Source organism: Hypanus sabinus, chromosome 10 (assembly GCF_030144855.1).
Source record: "Hypanus sabinus isolate sHypSab1 chromosome 10, sHypSab1.hap1, whole genome shotgun sequence".
Taxonomy (NCBI): Eukaryota; Metazoa; Chordata; class Chondrichthyes; order Myliobatiformes; family Dasyatidae; genus Hypanus; species Hypanus sabinus.
In genome coordinates, this window is record NC_082715.1 from 38348657 (window position 1) to 38362910 (window position 14254).

At 40.0% G+C, this 14254-nt stretch overlaps 1 protein-coding gene across 1 annotated transcript in view; it reads right to left on the reverse strand.

Annotated features, from left to right (window-relative positions):
* LOC132400593 (exostosin-1-like) overlaps positions 1–5527 on the reverse strand; it is a 450728-nt gene extending 445201 nt beyond the window's left edge. Inside the window, exons 1-2 of the mRNA XM_059981686.1 lie at positions 5247–5527; positions 3432–4445 (exon numbers count right to left, since the gene is read on the reverse strand). Of these exons, the coding sequence (XP_059837669.1) occupies positions 3432–4426 (995 nt within the window). The 5' untranslated portion in view covers positions 4427–4445; positions 5247–5527. The remainder of the gene's footprint in view (positions 1–3431; positions 4446–5246) is intronic.
* Between the last annotated feature and the right edge of the window lie 8727 nt (positions 5528–14254).

Here is a 14254-nt window from a genome sequence, read left to right on the forward strand (position 1 = left end):
GGTTCAGATGTAGACCATCCCTTCGAAACAGATCCCAATGTCCCTGGAACAAAGACCAATTATCCAAAAACCTGAACCCTTCCTTCCTGCACCATGCTCTCAGCCTCGTATTAATGTGCATAATCATTCTATTCTTCGCCTCACTCGCACGTGGCACAGGTAGCAATCCCGAGATTGTCACCCTGGAAGTCCTGCCTTTCAGCTTCACTCCTAACTCCCTGAACTCTCTAAGCAGGACCCCCTCACTCACCTTACCTACATCGTTGGTCCCTACATGGGCCACTACATCTGGGTTCATGCCTTCACTCTCAAGAATAGCCTGCACCCGATCTGAGATGTCCCGGACCCTGGCACCAGGGAGGCAACATACCATCCGAGACTCCCGATCTGCCCCACAAAATCTCCTATCTGCCCCCCTAACTATAGAGTCCCCTAAAACTATCGCTCTCTTCTCTTCCCTCCTCCCCTTTCTAGTTGAGGGTTCAACCTGTGCCAGAGGCAGGACCACTACAACTCATTCCTGGTAGGTCATCCCCATCAACAGTACGGTATACTTATTGTTAATGGGAATGGCCGCAGGGGTGCTCTGTTCTCTCTGCCTGCTCCCCCTGCCTCTCTGGACCGTCACCCATCTGCCTACTTCTTGGTTTTTTGGTGTGACTACCTCCTGATAACTCCTATCTATCTCTGCCTCCACCTCCCGAATGATCCGTAGTTCATCCAGCTCCTGCTCCAACTCCCTAACTCGGTCTGATAGGAACTGCAGCTGGACACACCTTTTGCAGGTGTGGTCATCAGGGACAACTGTGTTGACCCTGACCTCCCACATACTGCATACGGAGCACACCACTGCTCTGACTGTCTCCCCCATACCTGAACTGGATTAATAGAATAAGTTTAAAAAGCACCTAGCAACCTTACCTTCTTCCCCTCAGCAAGCAATCACACAAGCTTACCGAAGTCCCCTTAGCCAAAGCCCAGGACTCTGCTCCCACGGACTTTTTGGATGCGAAACTAAGGAAGTGATGCTTGAATAGTACATAGCCATAACAGATCTTATCTGGATATTTGGGCACCAACCTCAAGAAGTTTGATTGGTCTTGGAACTATAATTCAAGTGATGTATATGTGGTTTATATTTATTGGGATTCAATAGATTATGAAGTTGTCTTATTGGACAATTTTTAATGAGAGATTTTCAAAAGGGAAAGCTGGGAAAATAAATGTCATAGTTGATCCAGAAAACAGATCAAAATGTTAAAAATTGGACCTAATCTGGCTAGAAATCAAAATAGAAATAATTCCCCTCCCACATAAAGTAGAAAAAAATATTTGAAATATTTATTTCTTGCACTCACCTCTACCCTCTGCGTATTAAACACAGAGGAGAAACAACTTCTGTGATAGTTCTCATTTTCCACACACCACTTTATTTTGGTGTGAATGTCCTAACTAAAACTGAAGGTCTAAAGTTAAAAGAAATTACGATATAACCTAGTAAAATGGTTCCAGGAGCTGAGTGGCCTCTGTGTTCCTATTAATAATAGCATTACTAATAGATTCCTTTACTTCAGTACTAATCAAATCCTCATATCCATTTATCTAATCAGAGTATTACTATAAATCAATCCAATGGTAAATGTTTAAACAAATGCAAGCTATTTTGTAATGAGCACACAGGTTAGTGATTTTCCACAGTCCTTCCAATAACACTTCCACACTAGTGCCACAGAATAAGTACGATACTTGGCTATCATGATTAGACCATAAGACTGCTAATCAGCTAAATAAGTTTAAAAGAATGCAGAGAAAATTTACAAGGATATTGCCGGGACTGAAAGACCTGAGTTATGAGGAAAGATTGAATAGGACAGGACTTTATTACTTGGAATGTAGAAGACTGAGTGGAAATTTGATAGAGGTACACAGAACTAAGAGGGGTACAGATAGGGTAAATGCTTGCAGGCTTTTACCACTGAAGTTGGGTGGAACTACAACTACAAGTTACAGGTTAAATGTGAAAGGTGAAAAGTTTAAGGGGAATATGAAGGGAAACTTCTTCACTCAGAGCTCATGAGAGTGTGGAATGAGCTACCAGAGAGCTGGTGCATGCAAGCTTGATTTCAATGTTTTAGAAAAGTTTGGCCAGATACATGGATGGTAAGGCTATAGAGAGCCAAGATCTCGATGCAGGTCAATGGAAGTAAGGCAGTTTTAATGGTTCTGCACAGATTAGATAGGCTGAAGGGCCTGTTTCTGTGCTGTACGTTCTATAACTCTCTGACTCATGACTTTTCAAATAACCTGAAATTAAATAGCCATGGAAAACTGGGTTACATATCAGGTTACACGGTGGATATGTTCTTGAAGGCAAGTTGAAGCTATGTAACAAGTAATGATATCAATAGAAAATAGGGGTTTGGGATATGATACCAACATTTGATAAAATGATTTCAAATATGACTGCACAAAATAATGAAATTATTAGCCTTGATTAAAGATTTAACACTGATTGTCATTGGCCATTGAGCTTGTTACTATTGACGAATCTCTGGACTGAAGAGAGCTATGCACGAGACAAGGGAAGGAAAGATACGAATTTCCATCTCCTCCAAAAGATGATGAGAGACACCACAAGATCCAAGTGATTTGTGTTTGGCTCATTTGCCAACCACTATGCAACCCAGGGATGGATACATGGCTTGGCATGGCCAGCCTAATACCAGCCCTCCTGAGTAGCTTCTCCACTGTAGTGTGATAATTCAACCTTACATGAGCACCAACAGAGACCATGACTTTATGTCATATTCCTGGCACAGCAGTGAGGGCAGGGATTCACAACTACAAAAATGTGAAACCAGGTACCATGTAAATTGAAGCATTACTCAAATTACACAGAGCACAATGCATAAATCAGTTTAAACACAAAATATGTAATCGGGCATCTGACTATACAACAGAGTAAGCAAGTTCTATAACAACAAAAGACTATTAACATAATGTAAATGATTAGAAATGCCAGTTACATCAGACATCACAACGATTGGACAATGATGCAGCTATTTCGTTAATTATTTTAAACCACATTTATGAATTTACCTTGTTTTTAAGGAAATGTTGTCAAACATTAAATTGACATTTTTACTCCTGCATAATGTTGCAAGCAACTTTCAAAATAACCACTTAACAGCAGAAGCTCACTTTTCAAAGCCGACTGAAAATGCATGCATCCATCACAAGAAACCATATATTATGAAATAATGATTGAAATTAATAAAATCATTACTCTTTGCACAAAGATTTATAAATTATGCCCAATATGAATGGCAGCATAGCATTTCAACGTGATCAATTGCATTACAATCCCGTGTAAAAGAACCAGGTGCTGCATTATTTAAATGTTATATAATGAGTAAATGCAGATTACTTACTTTTCATATTCCTCATTGTCTTTATCACATCTGACATCTTTGTGTTTTTCCCAGTCCTTCCCATGTTTACAAGTGGTTAACAAAATAATATCTTCTCCATTATGTACATGATACAAGGCATTTCTGGTTTCTGAGCCAATGCCAGTTAGGTATCTTTTACCTTTAAAAACTAGTAAGTATTTTCTTGTGGGTGGCACATTGTTGTACATAAGCCAGCCCCTTTCGCCTCCCTTTTGAGCATGCTCTTTGGAAAACAAGGGAATGGATATATCGAAATTTGATCGGAAGTTATCCATACCGATACTGGCTTTAGCTAACATAGCTTGCCCGATATCAAATCCTAAATCTTCCGTATAATCAGGCCAGGTTCCTGAATAAAGATTGAATATAAGATGATTTCTCCCGTCATTCCACAATGGGAGACTCTGAATTTTAGCTTTTACATTATGAACATACTGAAATGAAAGCTGATCTCGATCCAAGGTATCAATGCCGAGAACAAACAAACATGCTTGTCTCGGATCTGATGTATAATACCTAGAATCCTCGATAGTCGTAACGATTTTCTGGTAACTTTCAGAAATCTTCTCCCCCTTTTGAGCCGGGTAGATATACACTTTGAATCCGTTTCTTTGGCAGAGAGAGGAGTCGAAGCAGGTCTCCATCCTGCATTTTCGGTTCTTATAAACGTTCGCTTTGATCTCCCTCTTCTGCCTTGGGGAAAGTCCAGGGTTGAGACCAAGTTGGGCTGCCTCCTCTTCATCGCTTCGTCCGTCCTCGGAGCCGAAATAGCTATTCAGTGCGTTTATCCACACTGGCCAGAGGCGTCTGATTGGGACTGAACCCTGGTTTCCAAGATCGTGGTGAAAATGATCCGCAGGCAAGGATGAGGATAAATGCGAGGGCGATTGTCCGAACCGCGCTCCTCCCAGGTAGAAAAGTAGCAAAAGACAGACGCCGAATGACACTAGAAGATACCTTTTCTTGGCCTGCATGTGGGCAAGCGGGTGGCCGCTGGCATTTTGAGGAAAGCAAGTGAGGAAAGGAAAAAAAACAATTCGCAATTGAGTCACTTACTTATCACAGACAAACACACAAACTGTCAATTCTATTACAACGCATCTCACATAAAAAAAGTTTAGTCTCAAAGGCAAACATTTCTAGACATCTGTGGGAAACTGTCAATTAAACGATAGCCGGCGTTCTGTGATTAACGCGGGGCCTGCGGCTGTGCGGCTCTGACTGAGACCGGGACAGGAGCAGGTGGCTGGGGTTAAGGCCAGGACCATGACCGGGCCGTGGGTGGAGTGGGGTCCGGGAATGCAGCCGGTGATAGTGCGGGGCCGGGCCTCGCAGTGGAGGGTTTTGTACTAGGGCCGGGTGCCCCACTCTACAGCCGGTGCTGAAGCAGAGCCCGCTGTCGCCATGTTGAAGCGGTTGCCAAGGCGAGGTATGGCGTTTCATTTCCTGCTGCATCCACCCCTCAGCCCACATCGATTTCCCGTGGTGAAATATACCCCGATCGGCTCTGAGCAGCAGCCACAGCCGTTGCCTGGGCGCCCTGTCGCTTACACCAGCGAGCAGCCCGAGACGGGTTACTCTCCCACTGCATGGATCCTCAGGAATAAATGAGCTTAATGTGCCCCAACTCGACCCCCGTGTGTCTTATTAACACAATAAACAAAACAGGGAGAACACGTTAAAAATGACACTATATAGATTCCCTCTGGAAGCACAGACACCTTAAAATGTTCATTGCCATAATCATTAAGTTCAAGTATTACTTCGGTTATAACTTCATGTGTTACTGTGTACCTGGGTCTAGTCTGGGGGTTACGGTGGAGGAACCGGTCATCAGGAACAACTTTTTCCCTTCTTCATTCTTCCACTCTTTGAGATGTTGATAGTCATCCTGTGAGCGTTGTGGGCGTTTTATGGTCGTTTAAGTTGCTAGTGTCCTTTTTGCTAGCTGTCATGTGAAATAGTCAATATCGTAGATTTTATTTATTTTCAATTATTCATACCTATGCTATGGTCGGTGGCGAAGCCAAGGTCACTATCCACACAGGAAACATTTTTTCCTCTCGCCCTCTGATCTAGCTTTCTTCTAATTTCTAATTTCTTCATTCAGGTGAAAACCGCAAAATATTTGTTTCCAAAGTAAGAAACATTATTCACATTTTTTTAAAAAATGCAAAGTTCCTCTTCTCAACCGTCAGTGATAAAAATCCTCATTTTATTAACAACACAGGTTGTGAATACGTGGAAAGTCCTGCGAGCAGTACGTGGAATAAAATGACTTCTGCTTTTTTTCCCCCCAAATCCAATGAAACTTCCAACTTTCAAAGCCAAGGTCGGTTTCCAACAACTCCTGTCATGCCTTTCGAGTAAGACTAAGCAGTCGAGCAAGTGTGCAGAGTGTCTGAGAAAACCATCAGCGCAAAGAGCGACCCTGTTTCCCGGGGCTCCGGTGCATTCGAGCGAAGAAGATGCTGTTATGTTCTCCGTCTCCCTCGGAATTCCTTCCTTTTCAGTCGCTTTCTTTCACTGAAACACAAGAGAGGAACCACATCCAGAAAATACTGCAGAGAGTGACTAGTTGAACCTCTGCGTGGAGAATTCCCCGGCTGGTTCTTATTTTTTTGCTGGTTTTAATTTTACTTGTCCGGGGTGAGAGCTGTGCAGTTGCTTTAGTGAGTAGATCTCGGTGCCACAGCTGCGCTGCGAGCTGAGCTGAGCTGAGCTGAGCTGAGCCTTCCCTTCCCTTCTCCCCTCCCTCCTTGCACTGACTCTGGTCCCAGCTCCAGACCGTTTCTCTCAGCTCCTTCTAACCCAACTTGATAGCGGCCGTTCCGAGCTGCCCCCTCCCTCTCCCAGATTGGCTGATGTGGCACAGATTTTGTGAAACGTCTTGTTGTGATTCGAAAGGATTGACATCAATCACCGACTCCAGTTTCCTCCCCCCCCCCACCCGCGCGAGCCGCGCACGCGCAGCACGCATTCCAGGGATGGTTGTGGAGTGCAGTGGCGTCATTCCATCTCCGCCCCCGTCCTCTCTACCTTTACGGTTTTAAAAGGAAAAATATTCATTCGCTTGTCATTTCATTGCTTTCAGTGAAGTGACAGAATCCAAAGGCTAGCAATTAAGGGGCCATCTGCAACGATAGATACGGTTTGAGTAATTATAACAGTTTTGCAATCAGGTGTCGAACTAAATTAGTTCAACACAGATTCAGTAGCGATGTTAAGATGACAGAAAATTAGATGACAATATAAATTTGGAAGAGGTATCTCAAAAGTTATCCTTGATACTAACACAAATGCCAAATAGATTCAGCAGCATCTGCGAAGAGAGAACAAAGTTACCACACAAAGTGTTCTGATGAAAGTTTACTGACCTGAAGCATTAATGTCGTTTCTCCATCCATAACACTGCCTAGTCTGCAGACGTTTCCCACTATTTTCAGATTTTGAGTTTATGAAGTACAGAGGCGATTTGTTTGGAGTTATGAGGGATCTTAAAGGATTAGGATATGGTGAGAGTTGTAAAAATCTGGCTGATGAAAATCATTACAAACAACGTAAGGTGCGATTTAAAGCACCACATCTAGGAAACAAAAACAGGCAAAGAACACACTTCAAGAATAGTACTGAAGTGACAAATACTGATTTGAAACCTTTGTATTGTGGTTAAACATACCAAGCGAGGCAAAGAAGCGACAATAAAACAGATATAAAGGGAACTTGCTGGAAACACTCAAAGGGCCATAAATCATCAATAAACCTATTTGAGCGTAGAAATGCAAAAATTAAAGCATACAAGTCAGCGGGGGCCACGATGAAGCTACAAATCACAGTGGTCTTTCAGACTGCAGCTTCAATATTACATCTAGTTCTGAACTCCAATAAACAAGAAATGCATCCAAACACTGCGTAGGAAAGAGAACAAGACAACTGCAGAACGCTATTAATTTGTGTTCGCGATCTTGTGAAACCAAAGCAGGAAGGACATCCATGAAGGAACGATGAAAAAAAACAATTTGCGACAAGGTGTGTGTTTCGGTGCTACGTAGCCAATTATTAACTCTAAAGAATATGACATGCAATAATGTCGGAACTAAGTTTATGCATACAACAACTCACAAACAGCAATGAAACAACTAATTGGTTAAAATGTTTTGGTAAGTTTATTTGAACGTTTATGCAACTATTTTCCCTTCACTTTGTTGAATAAATCATTATTAAAGACGGGAAATAGTTATTGTTAACTTGAACTTGAAGTAGCAGAAATGATCAAAATCTGGTGATGATGACACCAGACCAAGTTGGGAAGTGGAACAGAAGGAACCTACTCAGGAATTATAATTAAAGTTTTACCGAATATATCTAGAGACAAAGATATGAGGATGGCAAGTTAATTTAAAAAAAACACGTGACGTATGGCCTGTAGGAGTGCAACGATCAACTCAGTTTATGAGTTGTATTCAAATATTTAAAACTGAAACAAAAATAAATGGAGTTAGATTCAATACAATGTAGTAATAATCAATAAAGAGCAGAAAACCGAAAGTGTGCCGAAACCGTCAAATTCGAGCAGACTGTGGTTAAAATACTGAGAACTCTTGCCAAACTGCGCCTCGAGAACGGTGTTTATTCTGGTTACATATTCAGAAACAGAGCAGACATTCAAGAACTGAAAGTACTGGAGAGAAGAGCCACGAGATTGATTCCTACTTAAAAAAGTTAGGAGTCTTTGGTCAAGTGTAGAGAATCTCAGGGCTTTGGCCTGGACGAGGGATTCGAGAGAAGATTGATAGACCCTGTTAAAAAAGAGAATCACAAAACCAAAGCATTGACTTCGGTTCAAACTAAGAAATTGCGAGGGCTAAGATTCTTCATTTAAAATGTGATCCATAAGATGGAATGAAATTACAAAGGGAATAAAGATTGTGAAATTATTTAATGTTTTGATTCTGGATGGGGACTTCCCTAGATTCCTGAAGATGGTCTGATTCTGTATGGTTATTTTAGGTATCTGTGCGATATGGACACTCAGCGTCTTCTCCTGTGTGGATACGTTGAATGCAGAATAGTTATTTGTCACCAGAGCAAGCCCTGGGCAACTGTCAGGTTTGGATTTCCGTGACAAGCTGGGATTCCTTTGACCTGTGTTGGTGCTCACAGACTATTTCCCGACGTACGGCATGATGCTCAGCCATTCTCAGTACCATATGATCCATAAAATTACTTGGAAAAAGTACAGTTCTTAATTAATCTCACATCCCCTAATTACATACACGTCAGTTCGAAACCTTGACTGTCTTCCCATAACTGTGGCCTTGATCAGCTGAGAATTTCCGGCATTTTCTGATTTTGTTTAAAATATGAATTGAACTCAGAAAAAAATAGATTCACTTAATATTCCAGTCACGTCTGTCGAATTTTCCATACACTCACACAGGTATGGTCGTCTTTGATTCCAGTTGCAATTGACTTCCATATCTTCGAAGTAGATAAACAGAAAAAATACAATAAATTTGTGAACATTTGTTGGACCCAATACCCGCATTGCTTCTGCAGGAACAGTATTGGAACCTGACTGGTACTCTCTCAGTTTTGCAAAAGACATCCAGGACCGCAGGCTTTCGAATGGACACCATGAACCTTCTTTCTCCAAAATTATTTAACTAAGCCTTTTCGTCTTGCACGCAGCATACCAACGGAGTGATTGCATGCTTATCCATCAGTTGATAATGAGCACAGTAATATGTCTGATAGTTTACAGCGATGCATTTCATACCGAAAGGCGACCAATTATTGAAAAAGTCAAGATGAGGTTATGTACTTCCAGGTGTAAGCGCACGTCTTATTCATTGTAAGTTTGCATTTTCGTCCTTAGAAATGAAAGTAACATAAGCCCGAAAAAATCAGTAATTTTGGACACAATTCAATAAATTATTTATATTTTCATTTTATTTATCCTTTAGCTAACAGAAGTACACACATCCTACGTACATTCAACCCTTTCAGCTTTTCCAGTCCGGCACTGGGTACATTTTATCCGGTTAGATTAACGGCAATATTTTAAAAAACACTTTTGCACAAATAAAATATTATACGACAGACGTATGGAAATTGTCAGATTTGTTACTTCTTGAAGAATTCCATATACCCAGTACCTCGAAATGAAACTATTTATCCTGTGGTCGGCTTTGCTATTCCTTTTTCAATGTGAAGCTCACTCACAAGCAGACTCAACACTGATTTCTTAACAGCCATTTAACACTAAATATGTAAAATGAATAGTAATTTGATATGTACCATTCTGATTTGCACGTCAGACAAGTTTAACATAGTTCAGTAAAGGACCGATACACGACGCGCCTGAGAAAAATCTAATGCGATTGTATGGTCAATATGGAGACACAATTTCTCCAAATCTAGTGGAGGATAAAAATACCATCATTAAGAAATTCGAACAGATATGGCAAAAAAAAATGCTTCTGTGGAAGAATATTTTTGCAACATCAGAATTGTTCGGTATATACTCAATAAATATTAAAAATAAATTGGACAGGATACAGTAATTTTATCTTTTATATTACATAAGCTGCCATGTGATAATTTGACAATTCTGTCTACTTTGTTTTAAAATACGTTTTTCTTAATTTTACGAATCGTTATGAAATGTCTCATAAAAGCGACATCTAGTGGTTTAACCAACAGATAAAACGATTGCATTTTGAAAAGAGCAACTGTTTGTTACCAAGCATGAATTACCTGACCAGACTGTCCATGCAGAGAAGCAGAACAATTTACTAAGAGAAAAGACAGTATACTTAGTACCCTCTGTGATTCATTCATCCAGTTCCTTACTTTGGATGTGAATTAATATAGTTTTATTGACATATGTATGTTATGATGTTGGATATCTGAAACTAAAACCGAAAATGGTGGAAACACTCACCAGCTCAGGCAGCATCTTTAGAAAGTGAAAAAGAATTAATTCCAAGTTAAGACCCCTCTCAGAAGTAGAGACAAATAAAGTGATTTAGTTTAAAGTTAGAGAGCGGTTCTGGAAAAGATGGATGGACCTTTGATAGGGTGAGACTAGGGTTGTCCTAGTGATAAGCTGCTGATGAAGTTATCATCATTTAAGGTTGAATTATTTCAGATTATTTCAAAGGAAAACATAATTAATATTGTACTTGATCCTTCATTTATATTTACAAAATGAAGAAAATTCATTCATTTTCCTGTCAAAACAACCTTAAATAATTCAATATGAAATGCAAATCAGATGTTTTAATTCAGTGATGAAGATTAAGATACTGGAATGTAATCAAATAAATGTTGTATTACACCAGGGGAAATGTAATAAATTAAAATACAAGCTATCTGTTTTAATTAGCTTGTGGTTGCTGTCCTATGATGACAGGCTTCTTATGTCCATGTCAATGTTATATGAAAAATCATTTCAGTTGCCGTTTCTAGCAGAGAAATTGGTCAGGTCATGAGTGCTAAGACCAGTTACTGGTGAACTCATAGTAAAATTTGTTCCAGAAATATAAACTAGTATTAAGGAACTAAATTAAAATGTAGCAGTTTATTGTGAGCCCTGGCTCCATACAACTGCAAGCTGCATATGATTTCAGTCATTTTTGACTCTGTCAATGAAGTTACATGTATCACAATTACTGGCAATTTATAACTTGTTAATATTAAGTTCAAAATCCATTTATTATCAAAGTACATATATGTCACCATAGGCAACCCTGAGATTCATTTTCTTGTGGGCATTCACAGTAAGTGCAAGAAACACTATAGAATCAATGAAGGGCCCCACCCAACAGGGCGGATAACAAGCAATGTGTTAAAAAAAACCCCGCAAATACAAAAATAAAGAGAAAATAATAATAAATATCAAGAACATGAGATGAAGAGTCACATAAGTGAGTCCATAGGTTGTGGGAACAGTTCAGTGGTGGGGGAGAGAAGTTATTCCCTCTGGTTTAAGAGCCTGATGATTGAGGGGTAATAGCTTTTCCTGAAACTCGTGGTATGGGTCCTGACGCTCCTGCACCTTCTTCAGCAGCAGTGGGAAGTGAGCATGGCTTGGATGGAGGACTATCTCGATGATGCTTTCCTGCGACTGTGCTCCGTACAGATGTGCTTAGTGGTGGGGAGGACTTTACCCGTGATGAACTGGGCCATATCCACTATGTTTTGTAATTGGAATTGGTTTATTATTGTCACAGGTACTGAAGAACAGTGCAAAGCTTGTTTTCCATAGTGTTCATACAGATCAAATCAGTTCAGTGTTGTTGAGGTAAAACAATAACAGAATGCACAGTAAAATGTAACAGTAAAAGGTAAAGTGCAGTGCAGGTAGACAATAATGTGCAAGAATATAATGGGGTAAATTGTCAGGTCAAGGATCAGTCTTATTGTAATATAAGACCATTCTATAGTCTTATAACAGCAGGATAGAAGCTGTCCTCGAGTCTGGTGGGACATGCTTTCGGGTTTTTGCATCTTTTGCTAGATAGGAGAGGGCCTGGGCTGGGTGGAGTCTTTGAGAATGCTGGCTACTTTACTGAGGCAGCAAGAAGTATGGAGGCTGGTTTCCATGATGTGCTGTGTCCCACAACTCCGTACAGTTTGTTGTAATTACAGGCAGAGCATTTACCATACCAAGGCATAATGCATATGGATAGAATGCTTTATATAACCATATAACAATTATAGCACGGAAACAGGCCATCTCGGCCCTTCTAGTCCATGCCAACTGCTTACTCTCACCTAGTCCCATCCACCTGCACTCAGCCCATAACCCTCCATTCCTTTCCTGTCCATATACCTATCCAATCCAATAAACCCAGGTAACATTCTAGTAAATCTCCTCTGTACACTCTATTTTGTTGAAATCTTTCCTATAATTCAGTGACCAGAACTGTACACAATACTCCAAATTTGGCCTCACCAATGCCTTGTACAATTTTAACATTACATCCCAACTCCTGTACTGAATGCTCTGATTTATAAAGGCCAACATACCAAAAGCTTTCTTCACCACCCTATCCACATGAGATTCCACCTTCAGGGAACTATACACCATTATTCCTAGATCACTCTGTTCTACTGCATTCTTCAATGCACTGCCATTTACCATGTATGTCCTATTTTGATTATTCCTATCAAAATGTAGCACCTCACACTTAGCAGCATCAAACTCCATCTGCCATCTTTCAGCCCACTCTTCTAACTGGTCTAAATCTCTCTGCAAGCTTTGAAAACCTACTTCACTATCCACAACGCCACCTTTCTGTGGTGCATCGATAAAAATTGCCATGGGTAGACGGAGATCAAATTTCTTTAGCCTCCTGAGGAAGCAAAGGCATTGGTGGGCTTTCTTTCACATGGCGTTTGTGTGGTTGGACTGGGAAAGACTACTGGTGATGTTCACTCCAGTGATTGTCTAAAGCACTTCACATCAGTCAATTTACATACCTCAAAATCACACTGATAATAGTGATAATGATTCTTTGGGTTGAGGACAACCCACAATATTTCCAAGCTCCACATCACATCTCAGAATATTGCAAAGGGTTATTTTATGTCCACTAGTGAAGTCAAAGAAGATTATGGGTTTGATATTTTTTCCCACAGACCTCCATTAAGTAGAGGCTGAAGTCAAGGATCAGATAATCTTCTAAATCTTTCTGTCCCAATGAACAGTACAATATATGAACTTTATATCTTTGATTGGGAATATAAAACTAACTTTTGTGGCACATTTGAAGTATTACAGGTTTATAAACACCAGTGTTTCAAAAGAAGTTCTAATTTGCCTTGTATTCCTGTTCTTTCCCCATATTTTTGCAATGATTATTAACCAAACACAATTAATTTGTTCTGAATATTATTATTGGTTCTGCTTCTATTTTTTCTCAGACGATGTTGGGAAAATAATTTTTCTTCATCTTGGCAACTGTCCTAATTTTGTGAATTTAGTTACTGACTCAGAAGGCAGAGGAAATCATTTATAATTTTAATTATCTTTAATATTTTTTCTTTAAGTATTTGCATTTTCAGGTGAACAGCCACAACTTTACCAGTTCTCCATCGATTAGAATATGAGAAAATTGTCTACCTCACTGTTGAGTTTGCATACTCAATAAATCTATAGAATAATAACCACAACAGAAGCATTGAAAGTAACTATTCCTGAACTGGGGGGTGTGAATCCTAAGGCTCCTGCATCTTCTTCCAGGTTGCAGCAGCAAGAAGGGAGCATGCCCTGGGTGGTGGAGTGGGTAGACTCTGATGAAGGATGCTGCTTTCTTGCAACACGTAGATGTGCTCAATGTTGAGAGGGTTTTACTCGTGATGGACTGGGCCATATCCACTACTTTTTTTAGATTTTCCATTCATGGACATTGATGTTTCCACACCAGGCTGTGATGCAGCCTGTCCACTACACATCTATAGAAGTTTGTTAATGACTCTTAGCAATGACTCCTGAATACTCCAGGTAATCCATAGCGCTTAAAACCATTAACTATTTCAGTTATAATGATTCTGCTTGATATTCTAGAAACACATAAAGTGAATGGAATAATTATTCCCTGCATTAAAAAAAATCTCTAAATCACCACAAACTTTATAGGAGCAAAATATTAAAAGTGCATATCAGTTACAGCCATCTCCAAGAATTTCAGAAGCATTTATTAGGAAATTCACTGAATTTCAACAGGTCAATACTAATGGTTAGAGAACCATTAGATCATAAACTAAAATCCCAAAAAAGGCCATTTGGCCTG